This window comes from Condylura cristata, unplaced genomic scaffold (genome assembly GCF_000260355.1).
Source record: "Condylura cristata isolate star-nosed mole 26May11 unplaced genomic scaffold, ConCri1.0 scaffold00019, whole genome shotgun sequence".
Classification (NCBI taxonomy): domain Eukaryota; kingdom Metazoa; phylum Chordata; class Mammalia; order Eulipotyphla; family Talpidae; genus Condylura; species Condylura cristata.
In genome coordinates, this window is record NW_004567120.1 from 16,322,392 (window position 1) to 16,337,487 (window position 15,096).

The following is a 15,096-nucleotide window of genomic DNA, read 5'->3' on the forward strand; positions in this document are numbered from 1 at the left end:
AAGAAGTTTAAAGGTAAGGGGTTCAGGGCTGGTGCTGCATGTGATGTTATCACATCACATTGCTGTGCGTTATCATAAACTGGAATAAAAAAATATCAACTAGCTCAGAAAAACAGTCCTCTATTAAGTTATATGAAGTTGCTGTACATATGATGATCTACATTAAAAGCCATGACAGGTTATTTTACAACTGGAAGTGACAAAAACTTACAGAAATATGCCGGGTATGTATATGCATACACACACACTGTGTTCTGTTGTCATAAAAGACTCAGGCTCTTCCCTTTTGTGTATTGGCTTACTGGCACATGGACACAGCAGCCTTTAGATGTCACAGTTCTTTCAAGACAGGAAGAAGGGAAAAGTGTTGGTTCACGTGATAGCTATTCAGGAAAACGGGCAGTTTCCCACAGGCTTCCTCTAACCTGACTTCTCCCACCTGTCCCCACTTCATTAGCCATACCTAGCAACGAGGGAGGCTAGGAGCTTGACTAGTTAGCTTTTCTGGCCTCTAGTGACAGGGAGTAAAAGATGAAAAAGTCGGAGATGGGTCTTGTGTTTGCCACCAGTGTTCGCCACAGGTGTATTTTGTGTGCCTTTGCTATGTGACTATGAGGGATTCTCTGTTATAATGCTCCGCTCCCCACAACATGTTTTCTCTGGTCATTCATGATGCAGCAGTGACCCCAAAGATGGTTCTTAGTTATGTGTTACATGTTATTGATATACCCCATTGTTAGAGGGCAAAATATTGTCCTATTGCTGCTGAATTCTTCTCAGTTTTTTTTTTCGTTCTGCTACCAAACAGCAATTGCTTCATCAATTCCTCCTCACTTTGTGTCCACCTCAAGCTCTCCTTACCCTAAAATCTGCTCAACTCCCAATCCACCAACTTAAATCAAAGTATAAAACCTATTTGGAGAATCTGAGGCCCTAGAACCCCCTTTTAATTTGACAGTATATGAAGAGGGCACTCATCCTTATTTTATTGAAAATAGTGGCATTTGGTCTGCTTCATTAATACAAACAGCCAACTTGCAGGGGCCCAGAAATGCCAACATATCAAGGCTCCCCTGCTGCTGCTGATGGTGCTGCAGAACAAAGATGGAATTTGTAACTACTTCCTCATGTGTCCTTTTTCTGCTTTTTTCAGGCCAACCCTTTAAACTGGATCCCAAAATGACTCACAAGAAGTTGAAGATCTCTAATGATGGACTGCAGATGGAGAAGGATGAGAGCTCTCTGAAAAAGAGTCATACCCCAGAGAGGTTTAGTGGCACAGGGTGCTATGGGGCCGCAGGAAATATATTCATTGACAGTGGCTGCCACTACTGGGAAGTGGTCATGGGTTCCTCGACATGGTGAGTAGATGCCACTTTTTCTTTTCTCTTTTCTTCCCTTTGTGAGGTTCCTGGGACATTCAATTCTGCACAAATACAATACCAGTAAGTCAAGGATAAAAACATGTTGAAAACCAGCCGGAGAAAAATCTATTGTGCTTTTAAAAACAAAATCATGGGAAATCTGCTGGGCTGGAAATTTGAAATCACTGTATCATTCTAACTGCTATCTTGTTAAAACTCTAATGGTATTGGCATTTTGGATCTAAATGAAAAATAAATATATTTTCTATGCTATGTGCTGGATAGCATAATTCAGATTATTAATAAGGCTTATTTCTCTCCTTTCTGCTGTGTCACAGGTATGCAATTGGTATTGCCTACAAATCAGCTCCCAAGAATGAGTGGATTGGCAAGAACGCTTCCTCATGGGTCTTCTCCCGATGCAACAGTAACTTCGTAGTGAGACATAACAACAAGGAAATGTTGGTGGATGTACCCCCGCAGTTGAAACGTCTGGGTGTCCTTCTGGATTATGACAACAACATGCTGTCTTTCTATGACCCAGCTAACTCTCTCCATCTTCATACTTTTGATGTGACCTTCATTTTGCCAGTTTGTCCAACATTCACAATCTGGAACAAATCCCTAATGATCCTGTCTGGCTTGCCTGCCCCAGATTTTATTGATTACCCTGAGCGTCAGGAATGCAACTGCAGGCCTCAAGAATCCCCTTATGTTTCTGGGATGAAAGCTTGCCATTAAGTTTCAAGAGGGCATAGAATTCACTGGCTCTCCAGTTCAGCAGTTCTTCCCTCCTAAACTTCAGTTAGTGTTCGATATATTAGATACAAAATAAAGTTTATTTGAAGCATCCCAAATAATTAGATATTACAGATTTAATTTTTGTGCATTAAAGCTTGTATTGGAATTAATGCATTGAGTTCCGCAGAACAAATTATCTGAGTAGTCTGGTTTCAGGCCATTGAAGACAAAATTTAGGGAATTCATCTTTTCATTGGAAAATTTAAAATCCCCAATGCTTTCAGAGTATAATTAATGCTGGAAGGAACTAGGGCATTTCTAAGTAAATAATGTAGCAGGATGTTCTAATTAAGGGGCTAGCCAGGTGAAAAGGGGCATCAACCTTTCTAGTACTGGCTAATTTAGCCAAGTGGGATTTTGAAGTGTCAGACGATCACGTATTACATGTAGTTTTTGATAAATAATAGAAATCAAGGATTTATTATAAAGAAAACATGTATATGTATATATAACATAAAATGAATAAATAGTCTAGTATATATTCATTTTATAAATATATATACATAAACTTTCAATTTGCTCATTTAAGTGAGAAATATACTGGAAGAAAAAATCAATTATACCATCCATTGTTGTCCCCTAAAGGGATATCAACATCAATGAACATTTCCCCTACCCTCCCTTCTTCCCTCCTGGCGCATGGACATACACGTGCACTAATGACATAGATGGTGGGAAGAGCGCCAGGTTCAGTAAGGAGAGGCTGGGGGACAGGGTTGCACACGAGATGCCACGTAGCACACATCCACTGTGTTAGCAGTGGGGTTTCTCTGAACTGTTAAAAAATTGCCACAGAATATTTCAAAGAAATATAGGTTTATTACCTGAAGTACATACAGTTACTAGAATTAGGTTAACAAAAGAAGAGGTTCTTTAGGAACCTGATTTATTTACTTAATCAGTAAGAATGGAGTGTTAGAGATGCCACAACTATTTGCATATAAATAAATATGCTTGTATTTTAGGTAAAACACTTCTGAAGTGCTTAAAGTACCTGAAAGCAGTTTTGTTAAACAGGCTAAATAATCATTCCTCTCACTATCTTGTTCACACTATTCATCTACATAGCCACCCTTCCTGGCAAATGCAGGCATAGACTACATACATCCTAGTCTTGATTGCTATAGTTGCTTTATGGACTGTGCTTTTGATAATTCCACTGCAGGGGTTGGAGATGTCAGAACCAGAGCTTGGTCCTTTCCAGGAGCTATGTGTGCTTCAAGAAGTCAACTCCTTGGGGATTGTGAAAATATTTCTGTTGTACAAAATGACATCTGTATAACATCTCCCCAGATTGGAGCCCTGGAACAATGCCAAATCTTCTCCCTTCTTCCTGGATGTTCGTTGATTAATTCATTTAACAAACTACTAGATGCCAGGTACCATACTGCTGCTGAAACATTGATGAAACACAGTTCCCATGGCTTACCATTCTGTAATGTTATAGACAAAACATCGAACTAAATTCCCTCCTAGCAGTTATGTATTACTTGTTTACCCAACATGGGAAACAAGACTGATGCAGATACAGATGGGAAGATGGGAGGCTTAAACATACATATGTAGTAGCAAAGTCAGCTTGTTTGCTTTTTTTTTTTTTTTTTAAGGTGTTACTGCTAATCAGGAAATGCTCGAGCTCAGTAAAATTCAGTGGTATTGGGATATACTTTCCTGTAACGGAAAGCTCATACCCTTTTGGATTAAAGTAATAGTAGTTCCTCTGCCATTTACTAAGCTGTGTGACCTAGGACAAATATTTCATTTCTCTGAGCCTCTGTTTCCTCTTTTGTAAAATAATACCTACCTCACAAGACTGTTGTTACAAAGATTAAAAAAGAGAACATATGGAAACAGCCTAGCATAGTGCCTGGCATTTAGTAAGTGCAGCAAAGATGAGTCTCCTCAGCTAGCCCCAACCCACAGTGTGGCTGTGTTTTAAAATGTATGCCCTTTTCTTCCAAAGTACCCTGGTCTCTCGGACCTGTCCCCAAATTCTTTAACAAAATAAACTATGTCGCCCACTCCTTTATGTATCTTTTCACTGACTCCAGTGACATATTTAGTAGAAGGTCCCACACTACGGGTCTGGCTTTTCAGGTCCCTGTTTTCCCAACTTCTCACTGGCTTCCCCCCACACAGTGGTTACTGGAATCAGGCTTAACTCACACAAGTTGTTCTCTAGGAACAATTTTGATGCCCATACAAAAGAGTAGAAATTGTTCTTACATTAAGGGGATAGTGAGAGGATGCCATAAGGCAGAACATTCCACCTCTGCCCTAGTCCAGTTTCCATTACCTTGACATTGGGTGTCCCAGGCCATGAATTTTTGTGTCTAGATGTTAGTGCCCTGGGACAGTGTTTAAATTTCCCCACCAGACTTAAACTCGTAGTCTGGACTTTCTCACCACCAACCCTCTCAACCAGATTAGCTTCTGACCTCCTAGACTGTTCTCTACAGAGCTCCTGATTCCTTAATTGTCCAAACCCTTGGTTCCCTACAGAGCTCTCATGGCATCCCGACCACCCTCTTTCTCAGCAATAATCACATTGTATACCAGTTGTTTTTCAATGTGTGGTCCTCTGACCACCTATGTTAGAATTACCTTTCGTGTTTGTTAAAACAGGTGATTCCTACACCCCATTCGAATATCTGGACACACAGATGGAATGTTACATTCCCCAGGTAATTCTGATGCACAGAGAAGTTTGACATAAATGCCATCTTCCCTACTAGACTGAATGTCTTGAGGAGAGGGACTGTGTCTTCTTTTGTACTTTTAACACGAGGAATAGTAAGTGGAGCAGAATAGTCACCTGGCTAATGTTTATTAAATGAATGTATGAATGAACAAATGAATAATCAAAGTTTCCTTCTTGTACTCTGATATCCATACTGGTATTTGTTACTTCCTGGGCAGCAAAGCTTGTTTACTTCTCCATTGGGTCTTATTGGTATTGTTTTGCAGATGTCCCAGGATGCATACATATAATGAGCATTGTCATCCTCCAGAATTCTCTGGAAGTTATCTTGGGGAAATGTCTGGAGCATTTAGCACTATTCTTTTCAATAACTTTTCAGTCTTTTCAAACTTCCTTCCTTGAAAGTGAATTTAAGGTTGGGTTATAAGCAAAAACCATTCAAAGCCAAGCTTACCGAATAAACTGGGACATTAGACTGGGTCTGGATTCTTAAAGTTTCTAAGTCAAATAGTAAAAAGTGCTTTCCAAGAAACAACGTGGTAGCAGAGTATTCAGAGGAGACTTTTGTAGAATATTGGCAATGCCAGGGACCTTAACAGAAGTTGTTGACTAGTTCTGCCTAAACACAGTTGGACAAAGGGAATAGGACCTGTATTTAGCATCTTAGGGAAGGTGACACCATACATTTTTGTTGTTGTGCTGCTCCATCTGTTCCCCCAAAATATTTTTTGCTACAAATGTTTTCATTCTGTCTGCAATTGATGCTTGTTTCCACTTTTTATATGATCTTATTGAAGAAAGCACAAAAATAATAAAAAATAAAATCAAACCTGCTTTAAAAATATGAAAAATTTTAATGTCATAATGAAATTCTGCCTACTTGTAAGAGTAACTGCATCTAGATGTATTTTTATCATGTAATTCCATTGTGTAAATTTGGATGCAGTGAAATTCAGATTATAGCAAAGTCACTGATGTTCTTTTCAGCTTAAATACACTAGGTGAATTTTCTACACTTCCATGGTTTACATATTTATATATGACTACCTGGATGGAGCAATCCATGGATGGACTTTTTGATAAGCTCACATCAAATATTTGATATGCTTTCCTCCACAGAATGGAGAAGGTGCGGCTGATTGATAAGAACCACTCCTGCCATTATTTCAATTCCTGAAGCCATTTGTACCCTCAGACCCATTGGGCTATATTTGGCTGTGTGTTACAGGTTGAGCAGGCTGACTGCCATCAGGTCAGGTAAAACTGCCTTTTAAGGTTTGGTTTGCTGGCTTCAGACATAAAGCTGTGTTGTTATGGGCTAAAAATATTTATTAGACTATGGTTGGATTATTTTTTATCAAATGCTTTACCCCGGGCTTATTTGTACTGGGAGTTTCAGACAAGAGTGTCCCTCCTAGTGACAAATCTGAGCATCTGCAAATTAAACAGCCTCATCCCTCAAAAATATCCCAGCCCATCCAAAATGCTATATTATGAAATAAATAAATATATATGTATTCGTGAGTTCTTGGTTTTTTTCTACTGGAATTTAATTGGGGCAACATGGCCAAAAGGTACCGGAATTGTCTGACTTAGAGGAAATTATCATAAAAAGCAGAGATTTGGATGGAAAAGATCTGGGAATCTAGAAACGAGATCCAAAACAAATGCTTTGATTTCAGGAGCAGAATTCAATAAGGAAGACTATGCAAATGAAAGTATAAGGCCTCAAGAGACATGACACTTTCAATTCCAGAGATTAGAGGAGAACGTGAGAATTAAAGAAGAAAAAAGAAAATCCCAGTACTCGAGTTTAATGATTGTGGGGGTAAAGGCCAGAATCCAGTGAGCAGACTTGCTGTTAAACACCAATAGGAGGTCCCAGCGTATAGGAGGAGGCTGGGAAAGTTAGAGGAGGTCCCTGATGGTTGCACTTGGTCAAACAGGCATATCAAGACTTCATTGCATGTCAATTTATCATGCTTTGCACATTACATTATTTAAAAAAAAACAAATTGAAGATTTGTGACAACCTTGTATGGAGAAACCCTGTGGGAATCATTTTTTCCAATAGCGTATGCTCACTTCCTGTCTCATGTTTAGTGATGGTATATACATTAGCTTTTTTAGATAATGTTTAATTGCATACTTAATAGACTGTAGTATTGTATAAGCATAACTTTTTTATGCACCTGGAAATCAAAAAATTCATATGATTTATTTTATTGAAATACTCTATTGTGGTAGCCTGCAATGAAGCATGTAATATCTCAATAGTGTACCTTCACTCTAACAAGAGTTGTGGAAACTAAAGTGGGTACCCAAAGTGAAATGAAGCCAGTGTCTTGAAACATTTTGCCAGCCCGAGAGCCCATAGTAACTATGGCCCAAAGGCTTAAAATATAAAAAGACAAGAATTTGGAATAAGGAGGGTTAGTGGTCCAATTGGACTGTAACCTGGATAAAAGTCAAATATAGGGTTATTATACACAAAATTTTATATGTTTGGGGGGGGAGGGTAAGATGTTTGAAAAGGCTGGTTCCATTTAATGTGCCAGGTTAGAGCAGACTTGGAGCTTGATGTTCCCCCACCTAAGAACAGGGTTGATCTTAAAGCTCAGTGAAAGTAGGTGGGACAAGGTGGTCTTTTACAGAGATTAGGAATAATATAATGCAAAGATTGGAAGTATGGAGAACAAGAGAGCTACTGAGAATGACTATGGGTTATAGCCTGGTACACAGAATACAAGGCCAAACTAACTGCTACTCCTCCAGCCAGTTTGGAATTTGGAATTAGGGCTTATCTTGATGTGCAGTGGAAGGAAAAAGCCACTATGTCGTACATGTCCTTTTGTCCAGTTCAGCTCCCTCAAAGATAGGGGAGAGTACTGTGATATACTTGAAATAGCAAACAGCTATTAAGCACACAATACCAGGCTACTTTCAAGGCCTTGATTCAGCAGGTAAAAATACAGTGAATCAATTTTAGAATCATCTTATTGTTTACATAGTGAAAGGAAAAAAATAATGAGTTTCCTGCTCTTAATGGCCCTTGTCCCAAAGTCCAAAAAGGACAACACTGAAACAAAAGGATCATAGGCAGTTGTAGGGTAGCCCATATCCCATTGCTAAGAAGCCAGTTCTAGACTGCAACAAAGTAACTTTATGTTCTGTCACTCTATTCCAAGGGGGATAAATGAGGAAGAAGTGTTATCTCAAGCAACCCAAGATGTAAGAAGCAGTGAAAACCTCTCATGTCAGCTTCCCCAAAACAGGGGAGATACAGGCATGAGCAAGCCATGGCCTTGAAGCTGCCCCTTTCAGGCCCTCATCCTTTCAAGGAGGATCAGAGGTGGTGGTGTGCCAAGACTTCTCTTAGCCTGCAGTTCTAGCTTTCTACCTGCGGACCCAATGGAAACAATGCAAATATTGCCAGGGAACCAAGGCGGAGCTCTTCTAAGGCAGTTAGCTGAAGTCCCAGATACCTTCCCTGGAGATAGGCAAAAGCAAGTGGAGTCAGGGTCTGTTGGGGAATTGCTTCCTTCCTCTCCTACTAACTTTTTAGTTCTTTTCATTCTTCTCAGTCTCTGGGGGTGGGATGGAGTGAGGCAGGGATTAAAAGAAGAACGGGACACAGCAAGTGCAAACCCTGCAAGATTCAGTACCAAGGCCAGAGAATTCCAAAGCTCAAGTCTTGCTTTCTCTGGATCGTATGTTTTCAGCTATGACTTAAAATAAATTTCTAAGGTCCCTTCTAGCCCTCGAAGTATGAATTTGTGTAAGTGCAAATTTAGTGCACCTAGTAGTAAGAGTAATTTGCATACCTACACCAAGAACATTGGATCACAGGGAACCCTATGACTAGGAGAGGAGGAGAGTGTTATCGTTATTTTTGTTATTTTAGCACCTGCATCGGATTAATCTTGGGGTGACTTGTATCCATTGTACACACTCCCATTCACTCAAACCTCCCCTAGCAATGTCTTCTACAGTCATTTGCCACAATTGTTTTTGAGCTTTCAACTGTAGTCCTCTCCCCTATCCTGCTTTACTCAAACAAATGTTGCTATAGCTAGCTCTGTCTCCGTTTCAAATTAGGCAGCTGTCTGGCAGTCTTCCATGTCTCCATGGAACATGGAAAATGAAAAAGACATTCTATTTTCCAAAGGCAGAGTAAGTCACCTGATGTAGCATCCAGTGAGGTCTTGTATGCCACCTTCCCCAATCATAGCCTTCCTTTTCAAGCTCCCACAAACACGTCCTGTATGTTACAGAGAAGATATTCTTGGCACAGCCACTAGTCCAAGTTATTTATTATTCATTTAACAAATAATTTATTGATAAACTTTAGGTACTGAAGTCCAGTGTGACGAATAGGACACATAGTCTCTACCCTCGTGAGACTCATAATATTGAAGGGTGACAAACCATAGTGAACGGATATTTTTATAATAAAAGCGATCATTGTTTTCCCTGTCCCTGACTGACACTACTCTTAAGCACTTGAGATGTAGTAATTCATTGAATCCTCTCAGCAGTCCTATGAGGTAAAGACTATCATTAGCTCCACAGAGCATGAAGAGTTAATTCCTGTGCCTTAGCTCCACCAGCAGATTCCCTGGTGCCTTCTGGTGAGCTGCTGGCAAGGGCCTTGGCCATAGCTGCCTTTGGCAAGACCTAAAGGAACTTCAGACCCCACACGAGGAAATGACCCAGCCCAGGAGCTTCAGGATTCCAAGTTGACAGGCAGGATACCCAGGACTGTGCCAGGCATCCGCAAAGCCTCCCGGAGGCAGTTTTGACCTCTTCACCTCCAGCCCCCTCTCCTGCCACCTTCCAACACACTCCCACACACCCCCTTTCCGAGCCGGCCCCTCCCTCTGAGCCGCCTCCTCTCTGAGTCATTTCCCCTTCTCCGCCCCAAAGACCTTGGCTTTCTCTCGAAATCCCTTCCTGCTGGCAGAAAGTCGAGGAAAGGCAAACTTGCTTTGGGAACCAGGTGAGCACTTTCCCCGGCGAGGCAGAGAAAGGCGGGCCCTCGGCCAACCGTCCCGTCTGCGCCCCCAGGGGAGGGACCGGAAACCAGGGTGCTCCAGCTCCGGCGGGCTGAGCTGCCCGGTTCCCTGTCGGCTGCAGGCCCTGGCGGCCAGTGTGGGAGGTGCCACACCCGCCCGGTGTCTCCTGGGACGTGAGGAGGGAAGTGGCTGCCCAGTCGGGACAGCCTGCGGGTGCGGGTTTGGACCGGGTGAACTCCGTGCGCCTGGGAGGGGCTGCCGGCTCTGCCAGGTTGGGGGCGGGAGAAGTCTCGGCCGTACCACAGCGTCAGACACCGGCGAGGGGAGAGGCTCTTAAGGCTGGCATGGGTGGTGGGGTGTACAGAGGCCGATGTGGAGATGCGTGGTGTGTGACCGCATGTGCGCAACTACGTCTAGGGGTGTGCGTGAGGCTTGCCAGAGCGTGCGTGGGGTGCGTGCCGTTGGTGCGTGCGTGTGGAGTGCGTGCGTGCAGGCGTGCCTGGGGGGAGGGGGAAGGGAAGAATTGCTGACAAACGCGGGAGCTGGGACAGACTGCGTGCATGCGGGCCTGAGGTAAAGTTGTCCCAAACGCTCTGGTTAACTGCGCTGAAAAGTCAGGATTCTTAACTTCTTTGGGGTGTGGCGAACTAGTAGGAGGGGAACCCTTGGGAAAATCTGAAGAAACCTATTGTCTCCTTAACAACGACAACAAATGGAAGAGCTTTCCTGGGCCCGTGGACAGGGGCCAGATGACAGAAACTGATGGAGCTGGGTAGAGTTGGGATTTGAACTAGATTTGTCTCTAGATCCCAGATGATGAAGAGGAGAGGAAAACTAGGAACTTACCCTAGTATTTGGTGGGCTCTTTTGCTTTAGTAAGAGAAGAAATGGAACAGGTGATGGAACTGTTGACTACTGTGTTTGTGGACCCATCCTGGTCTTGGTGTGGCTTAGAGGTTAGTTTTGTTGTTCCTCTGGGACATGGTGTGTGTCCTCCATGCCCTTCCCCATAAGACCATGGTGCTGGATACAACAAAACCCTTTTCCCAACCCCCACTAACCCCCACTCCCTATCATAGCACACCCCTCAAGTCTGCTGCACAGCTCCTTGCAGGTAGGAGCTGTGAGATATGTGTCCATGTTTGATTGTCTCTTCCTCCCTAGTTCCCAAGAATCACAAAAACCTGTGTGTAGAGTGGGGAGTGTGACTCTAAGACTGAGACTTTGTTTTGGGTGACTGGAAGATCCCATCTTTGTCTTGAACTCATTATGTGAACTGATGCAATTTTCATGATCTTCTTGTGACTCCTTTTCATCATTTACAAAATTAGGGATGTGCTCATTCATAGAGTTGTTGGAAGTAGAAATAAGACCATAATATATTCCTAGCACAAGGAGCAGTTAATAATGGCAGCATACCTAGAAATATATCTCTAGCTGTAAGTATATGTTGTTAGATAAGTTAGTGTACAGATTTTATTCTGTAAGAATGTGTTAAATCACTGACTTCTTGCTTTATTGTAGGCACATTTAGCTGTGTGAGCCTTAGTCGAAGTCCACCAAGTTCATCTGTAAAGTCACACATCTGTAAAGTAAGTGGGACTAGTCTGAATTCTTTGTAAAGTTCAGGTAGATAATGATTAGTCCAACATCAGCTCTCAGCTGGTTTGCTGCCTGACTCTCCACACCTTGCTCATTTCCATCTTCATTCTCCCCACTGGAGTCAGAGTTACCTTTCCCCTGAGAGACAAAATACTGACTAGTTCAGAGCACAGACCTTTGTGTGAGACAGATCTTGTTTTGATCCCAACTCTATCCAGCTCCATCAGTTTCCAGTTGTATAACTTTGGACAAGTTGTTTCACCTCTTTAAGAATTATTTCCCTTATCTGTAAAGTGGAATGAGTATGTGCTCTTCCTCATACTGCTGTTGTGATAAGTTACAAAGATAATGCACGTCCAATAGCCCATGGTAACTGCTCGGTAAATATTAGGTCTAAAGGGGCAAGATCAGCGAGGTTGCTAGCAAGAGTGCGTGAAATGTTGTACCATGGTCTTAGATTGAAGGTGAGTAAAACAATGAGGTGGTGATGAGCTGAACAATGGGAAGAGTCAAAGGATGAGAGATCTTAATGAGAATGAAGAGTCAAATTCTGAGAATCAAGAAATAATAGGGGACAGAAGGTGGTAGCCAGACATAGTGATAGTGGGGTTCAGGAATTCTGAAGTGGAGCATCTCCATGTTTATCAGGTGTTCTGGAACACTCATGGCTAGAAAATGCTTGTGAAGTGGCCTGTGGTCAAAAATTGTTGAAGTAGCAGAGATGGATGAAAGAATAATGAGGTTAGTATGATGGGTGACTCATCTGCAGTCATTGAGGTTGCTTATATGGATGGAGGATTGGAATGGAGAGGGAAATTGAGCTTTACCAAAGCCAGGGTTCACCCTAATACAGAGCAATTATTTATTTCACAAATACTGAGTTCTTGGTAGATGTCAAAATATAACAAGACAGACAAGAACTCTGCTCTCATGAAGCTTACAGTCTAATAGGAGTGAGAGGAAGGATTATGTTACTAATCCCGCCTCTAAGTAGAAAACTGCAAACAACGGTATGAGCTATGAAGGAGTTCTGTAAGTGCTTATAAGAGGAGGACCCAACCCTGTCTGCGAAGTTAGGAAAGGCTTCCCTGAAGAAGTGATGAAAGATTAATTGGGGTAGATGGTGTGGATTGTGGGGGTGGAAGAAAAGCCTGGGAAAGGAAACTTACATGTACAAAGGCCACTTATAAGGGTCTTGAAAAACTGAAAGCATCTGTTACGACTACAAGTATTAAGCAAAGGGACAGCATTGTGAGCTGAGGATGGGTGGCAGGCCCCTCATTATTTGGGCTTTATTCTAGGACCAATGAAAATACCCCTATTAAAGGGTTTTAATTAGTGAATGACATGAGCAGATTTCTTCATATTTGTATGTGTATTTCCCCCAACTATATTTATATATAATTGATGTATAACATTGTATAAGTTTAAGGTGTACAATATAATGATTTGATATATATATATATATATTGCAAAATGATTATCATAATGCTTCTTAAATAGTGCAGAACTATGTGCTTGTTAGAAAGCATAATTAAACATGAGCAGATTTCTTCATATTTGTATGTGTATTTCCCCCAACTATATTTATATATAATTGATGTATAACATTGTATAAGTTTAAGGTGTACAATATAATGATTTGATATATATATATATATATATTGCAAAATGATTATCATAATGCTTCTTAAATAGTGCAGAACTATGTGCTTGTTAGAAAGCATAATTAAACAGAAAAAGTACACAAATTGTCACAATCCAGTTTTTATCTGTGTGCTTGTATGATAGAATAGATACAGGCATATCTCAAATATATTGCAGGATCCAGACAATTGCAATAAAATGGACGAAGCCATAAAGTGAGTCAGGTGAACTTTCTGGCTTCCCAGTGTATGTCAGAGTTAAGCTTACACATTACTATATTGTATTAAGTGTGCAATAGTATTATGTATAAAACAAAACAATGCATATACCTAAATTAAATGTAATTTAGAGACAGCCAGTGAGCACTTGCTATTAGAAAAATGGTGCTGATAAACTTGCTTGATGAATGGTTGCCACAAACCTTCAGATTGTAAAAGAAATGCAGTATCTGTGAAGCACAGAAAAATAAAGCACAATAAAATATGCTTGCATATATTGTATAGGGATATACATCTGCACATATATTTATAATACAATAATTATAGACATTATGTTATATTACACACATCATACTATATATAGTGTGGTGATTAGTTTTTTCCTACTTAAAAATGTGTCTTCGTTTTCCATGTCTTACTTTTTTTAAAGATTTATTTATTTATACATACAGAACTGGGGTACAGGCCAGAGGTGCAGGGGTGGTGAGAGGATTGACCAGAGACAGAATGGGGTACAAAACAGGCAGATCGATGAAGTACACTGCTGAGGGGAGCAGTGGGCGGGTCAGGAGAGGTCTGTCACGCCATGTGGGTCGCTGGGGTTTGAATTCATGCTGAAGTGGCTTTAGCTTCTTAGTGCTGTGCTTTAACCTGCTGTGCCACCAGGGAGGGCCCCATGTCTTATTTTTTGACTATCTAATAATACACAAGTACATGTTCATGGTAAAAGATCAAATACACAAGTATAAAGAGTAAATTATGATAGTTACCTTTTTGTTACCTTCCTATTTGCTGTTCCAGCATCAAAAACAATAAAAAACAAAACCCCAAACCAACTACCTGCCAACAGTTTGGTGAGTATCTTTAGTCTTGTTCCCATGCATTTAAATGAGTAATAAGCATGTCTACACAGATATAATTTTTTACATAACTGGATTCACTCATATTGTTATGCAGCTTTAAAGTTTTCTATTTACTGGCTTTATTACACACGACATGTAAATACATTTTTTCTTTCAAGGCATTAAATGTTATAGAGAAGTCTAAAACCACCTTTGGATATTGTTGATTTCCTCCCCTCCATGTTCAATTTGACTGAACTTCTCCCAGACCTTTCCTATTATTTATTTACAAATATTTTCACACAGAGACACATGAAGAATATCTAGTATTATTTAGTGTTTTTAAAAGATATGAATTTTATTATGCTTATGTATTATTCTGCTACTACTTTTACCCAGCATTATGTCTGAGAACTTTTTCATGTTAGTATGTGTAAACCTAACTTGTTCTTTCACCATTGCATAGTATTTCTACAGAGTAACCATTTCACTATTGACCTGATTATTTCCAAGTTTTTGCTAATAAAACATGCTTCGGTGTACATACTTTCCTCTTTTCCTTTCTCTACTGGCATTTCCCTAAATGCTGCATTTTTAAAAAGATTTATTTATTTTTGCATACAGAACTGGAGTACAGGTGCAGTGAGAGGATTCACCAGAGACAGTGGGGAGCAGAACAGGCAGATGGACAAAGTACACAGCTGAGGGGAGCAGCGGGTAGGTCAGGAGAGGTCTGCTGCACCATCCAGATCACCTCCGGGGCGGGGATCAAACTCATGCTGAAGTGGCTTTAGCTTCTTAGTGCTGTGCTTTTACCCGCTGCACCACCAGGGAGAGCCCCTTAAATGTTACTTTTAAGCGATAGATTCTTAGGCATGTTCAGGTGTGTTTCAGGACTCTCGTTTG

The 15,096-nt window shown here is 41.0% G+C and overlaps 2 protein-coding genes across 2 annotated transcripts in view; both read left to right on the forward strand.

Moving 5' to 3' along the window:
* Window positions 1-2,224, forward strand: part of MID2 (midline 2) — a 63,682-nt gene extending 61,458 nt beyond the window's left edge. The window contains exons 8-9 of the mRNA XM_004685692.2: window positions 1,154-1,361; window positions 1,703-2,224. Of these exons, the coding sequence (XP_004685749.1) occupies window positions 1,154-1,361; window positions 1,703-2,105 (611 nt within the window). The 3' untranslated portion in view covers window positions 2,106-2,224. The remainder of the gene's footprint in view (window positions 1-1,153; window positions 1,362-1,702) is intronic.
* Window positions 2,225-10,396: 8,172 nt separating this feature from the next.
* LOC101631976 (NACHT, LRR and PYD domains-containing protein 12-like) overlaps window positions 10,397-15,096 on the forward strand; it is a 36,555-nt gene continuing 31,855 nt past the window's right edge. Inside the window, exon 1 of the mRNA XM_012727291.1 lies at window positions 10,397-10,454. The gene's annotated coding sequence lies outside the window, so the exon portion shown is untranslated. The remainder of the gene's footprint in view (window positions 10,455-15,096) is intronic.